Source organism: Rhinopithecus bieti, unplaced genomic scaffold, assembly GCF_001698545.2.
Source record: "Rhinopithecus bieti isolate Rb0 unplaced genomic scaffold, ASM169854v2 scaffold_10685, whole genome shotgun sequence".
In the NCBI taxonomy this organism is placed as follows: Eukaryota; Metazoa; Chordata; class Mammalia; order Primates; family Cercopithecidae; genus Rhinopithecus; species Rhinopithecus bieti.
In genome coordinates this window covers 279,372-284,142 of record NW_016806950.1, presented here as the reverse complement: position 1 = coordinate 284,142, position 4,771 = coordinate 279,372, and the positions used below count along the sequence as shown (strand labels likewise).

Here is a 4,771-nt window from a genome sequence, read left to right as displayed (position 1 = left end):
TTAGCCAGGCGTGGTGGCGCATGTCTGTAATCCCAGCTACTTGGGAGGCTGAGGCAGGAGAATCGCTTGAACCCAGGAGGCAGAGGTTGCAGTGAGTCAAGATTGAGGCGTTGTACTCCAGCCTGGGCAACAAGAGTGAAACTCTGTCTCAAAAAAAACAAGAAAAAAAGAGAGAAATCTTAGCTGGGCATAGTGGTGCACACCTATAGTCCTAGGTATTTGGGAGGCTGAGGGAGGCAGATTACTGGAGCCCCGGAGTTCAAGGCTGCAGTGAGCCATGATTGTGCCACTACAGTCCAGCCTGGGTGACAGAGTGAGACTCTGTCTCAAAATAAAAATAAGAAAAAAATTTAGGAAATAAAAAAGGAGATTCACAAGGTATTTGTAGTATTTAGTCACTTTCTTAGTTTTTGAAATTCCATGTTTCTGTGTGTTATTGGAGGCTGTGATGAATGAAGAAAGTTAGTAATACCCAGGAAGTGACGTCTCTAGCCTTAATCTTCTAAAAGAGGACTTTATGTGTCAGGGGTGAGGGCTAGGTGCGGGGGTAGGTAATTCTTTTTTTTTTAACGCTTGGGCATAATAAGTAAGTGAGTAAAGTCCAGTGATTATTATATACCAGTCATTGTGCTACGTACTATGACTGGCTCTTATTTTTCTCTCTCAGCTTCCTTATAAGGTAGGTCACATTATTTCTATTTTACAGATGAGGAAGCTGCGGCATAGCTTAGTTAAATTGCTCAAGGTCACCTATCTAAGAAGGTAAAGAGTGGGAATTCAAAATAGTTGGACTCCATGAACTTATGCTCTTAACTACCATTTTCATATATTTCCATATGTCATTAGATTCTTTTTACCTATAAAATTTTGCCCAGGAAATGAAGAGATTAGTTGAAAAAATCAAGAAGTAAAGTGTTTGTCTATACCTTTCTTGCTTCCTTTAAAACAACAGTTCTCAACAAAGGGGAGGTATATATGAGAATCATCAATGCCTTGTCATGTTCCACCCACTAAAAATCTGACAACATTCAACTCAGTTAAGACGTATGGCCTTCTGCCCTTAACCTTCCTTAGCAGTTAGAATTAGTTTTTTCTTTTTCTTTTTTTTTTGAGACATAGTCTCGCTCTATCTTTCAGGCTGGAGTGCAGTGGCGTGATCTTGGCTCACTGCAACCTCTGCCTCCCAGGTTCAAGCGATTCTCTGCCTCAGCCTCCCGAGTAGCTGGGATTATAGGCACCCACGACCACGCCCAGCTAATTTTTGTATTTTTAGTAGAGACGGGGTTTCACCATCTTGGCCAGGCTGATCTTGAGCTCTGACCTCGTGATCCACCCGCCTTGGCCTCCCAAAATGCTGAGATTACAGGCGTGAGCCACTGTGCCTGGCCTTTTTTTTTTTTTTTTTTTGGGTGAGACAGCGTCTTGCTTTGTCGCCCTGGCTGGAGTGCAGTGGTGCAACCTCGGCTCACTACAACCTCTGCCTCCCAGGTTCAAGCCATTCTCCTGCCTCAGCCTCCTGAATAGCTGGGATTACAGGCGCGTGCCACTACTGCCCGGCTTAGTTTTACATTTTTAATAGAGACAGGGTTTTGCCATGTTGGCCAGGCTAGTCTTGAACTCCTGACCTCTGCTGATCTGCCTGCCTCAGCCTCCTCCCAAAGTGCTGGGATTACAGGCGTGAGCCACCATGCCCAGCCTAGAGTTACCTTTTTTTTTTTTTTTTTGAGACTGAGTCTTGCCCTGTTTCCCGGGCTGGAGTGCAATGGCGTAATCTTGGCTCACTACAACCTCCGCCTCCTGGGTTCAAGCGATTCTCCTGCGTCAGCCTCCCAAGTAGCTGAGATTAACAGGAACACGCCACCACAATCGGCTAATTTTTTGTGTCTTTAGTAGAGACAGGGTTTCACCATGTTGGCCAGGCTGGTCTTGAACTCCTGACTTCGAGATCCACCCATCTCAGCCTCCCAAAGTGTTGGGATTACAGGCGTGAGCCACTGTGCCCATCTATAGAATTATTCTTTTAATGAATATATCTAACAAGGCTGGGCACAGTGGTTCATGCCTGTAGTCTCAGTACATTGGGAGGCCAAGGTGGGCAGATTGCTTGAGCCCAGGAGTTTGAGACCAGCCTGGGCAACATGGCAAAACCTCATCTCAAAAAAATAAATAAATAAATAAAATTAGCTTGGCATGGTGTCATGCATCTGCAGTCCCTGCTACTTGGGAGCCTGAGTTGGAGAATTGCTTGAGCCCATGAGATGGAGGCTGCAGTGAGCCGTGATTGTGCCATTGCACTCTAGCCTGGGTGACAGGGCGAGACCCTGTCTGGGGGAAAAAAAATTATCTAACAAGCCAGATGACAGTTTTATTATCCAAATAAATCTGTACATGTCACAGTTGCTGTTTTCTGCCTGTTACCTATAATCTACATTGTAGTACTGACAGGTTTTTCTAATACTCTGTGACCAATAGAGGCAACATTAAAACTTGCAGTATCCCAATATTGGAGAAATTTTACTTTGTGGTTTAACCTGATAGCATAAAGCTATGTCATTTATTAAAGTAGCTCCATTTCCATTAATGTACTAGGCAAGGACTCTTTTTTGTTTGGCATCTTAATGCCAAGTCTGTTTTGCTGTCTGATAGACAGTGTTTCTGCCTTACAAAAGCTTTGGCTTTTAGATATGATTCCTCTGTGATGGAACATAACAGCTCCCAGGATGTATCCTGTCTATCACAACAATAAAAATCAACCCTTTGATATTTCAGCAGTGTGTATACCTGTTAAGGTCTGGACCTTAGAATTTGTTTTTAAATGATATATGAAGGCTGAACATAGTGGCTTACACCTGTAATCCCAGCACTTTGGGAGGCTGAGGTGGGTGGGTCCCTTGAGGCCAGGAGTTCGAGACCAGCCTGGCCAACATGGCAAAACCCCATCTCTACTAATAAAGTACAAAAAAAAAAAAATTATATGTTTTTGGGCATGGTGGCATGCACTTGTAGTCCCAGCTACTCAGGAGACTGAGGCACAAGAACCTCTTGAACCCGGGAGGTGGAGGTTGCAGTGAGCTGAGATCACGCCACCGCACTGCAGCCTGGGCGACAGAGCAAAACTCTGTCTCCAAAAAGAAAAAAATACATATACATATATAGTAATAAATGCTATGTGAGAGCCTTCACCTACTCACAATTTACTTTAACAGTAAAATTGCTATCTTTGCTCTGTAAGGGGAAAATGATAAATTAAGTTTAAGTCATTGCATTTGTGATTCTTCAAGTGAGTTAACTGCTTTCTTTTTTTAGACAACATGTTGTGATTTTGTTAGTAGATTATCCCTTCCTTTGCACTGATACTATTCAGGTTATCTGGAAGAGTTCATGTACCACTAAGAATGAACTACTGACTTAACAGTTAGGCTTAGGCTCCTGGTTAGAACAACACCACTCCTCTCTCCACCTTACCTTCTGTTTGTCCCAGTGCAAAATTTATTTGTTCTTCTCTTGCTTAGGTGAAGATTGTCCCCAGTGGATGGTCCCTATCACAATCTCTACTAGTGAAGACCCCAACCAGGCCAAACTAAAAATTCTAATGGACAAGCCAGAGATGAATGTGGTTTTGAAAAATGTCAAACCAGACCAATGGGTGAAGGTGAGTTCAGAATCTTACCTAAACAGATTTCTCTCACTTAATGTATACATCTTATGACTGGCTTTAAATTCTGCTTGTTTAGTAGTTTCAAAGAAAAAAAAAAAACCTAAGCTTTCCTTTGTGAAATTTAGGACGAATTTTGAAATAGTATTGTCCAGACATTTGTCAGATGTTAGGGAAGGTAGTGGTAGTGAAGCAGATCCAAAGGCATAGGACTAAGGAGGAGAAAAAAAAAAAAAAGTAGATGGAGTGTAAGCTTATATGAACCAAAATATTTGTAGTCTCACACCTTCAAACTCTCCTGCCATTGTAATGAAAGGTTAACTTCAATGATGTGTTGTCACCATATGTGTAGTACTATAATCCAGTGAGAGCAGACATATATAATAATCGGTTTGTGTCACTGAAACGTAAAATTCCCTAGCTGGTATTTCAAAACCATTTCACAGAAATACCAATAACTAAGAATTATTTTTCATTATTCTGTACTCTGTACCTTTCATAATGAAAGTATTTACTACATACTCTTAATTATATGTTCCTAATAGGAATTACACATTGTATCAGACATTTGTGCTTTTTTGGAAAAAAAGCCAGCCAGGTGCAGTGGCTCATGCCTGTAATCGCACTTTGGGAGGCCAAGGCAGGCATCACAAGGTCAGGAGTTTGAGACCAGCCTGACCAACATGGTGAAACCCTGTCTCTACTAAAGATACGGAAAAAAAATTAGCTAGTTGTGATGGCGTGTGCCTGTAATCCCAGCTAGTCAGGAGGCTGAGGCAGGAGAATTCGCTTGAACCCAGGAGGTGGAGGTTACAGTAAGCCGAGATCGCACCATTGCACTCCAGCCTGGATGACAGGGCGAGACTCCATCCCCACCCCCCCAAAAAAAGAAACCATTTTTCTGTTTATCAACTTTTTTTTTGAGTTGGGGGGTGTCACTATGTTGCAGGATTCAAACTCCTAGGCTCATGTGATCCTCCCACTTCAGGCTCCGGAGTAGCTGGGATTGTAGTCATGAGCCACCATGCCTGGCACTGTTTTACTTTTTTAAATATATATATATATATATACACACACACACACATATATATATATATATATATATGTATATACTTA

General features: G+C 42.2%; 1 protein-coding gene across 1 annotated transcript in view; it reads left to right on the top strand.

Moving 5' to 3' along the window:
- The window catches only part of NPEPPS (aminopeptidase puromycin sensitive), a 101,080-nt gene that overhangs the window by 76,256 nt on the left and 20,053 nt on the right, over nt 1–4,771 (top strand). The window contains exon 14 of the mRNA XM_017878983.1: nt 3,449–3,652. Coding sequence (XP_017734472.1) covers nt 3,449–3,652 — 204 coding nt within the window. The remainder of the gene's footprint in view (nt 1–3,448; nt 3,653–4,771) is intronic.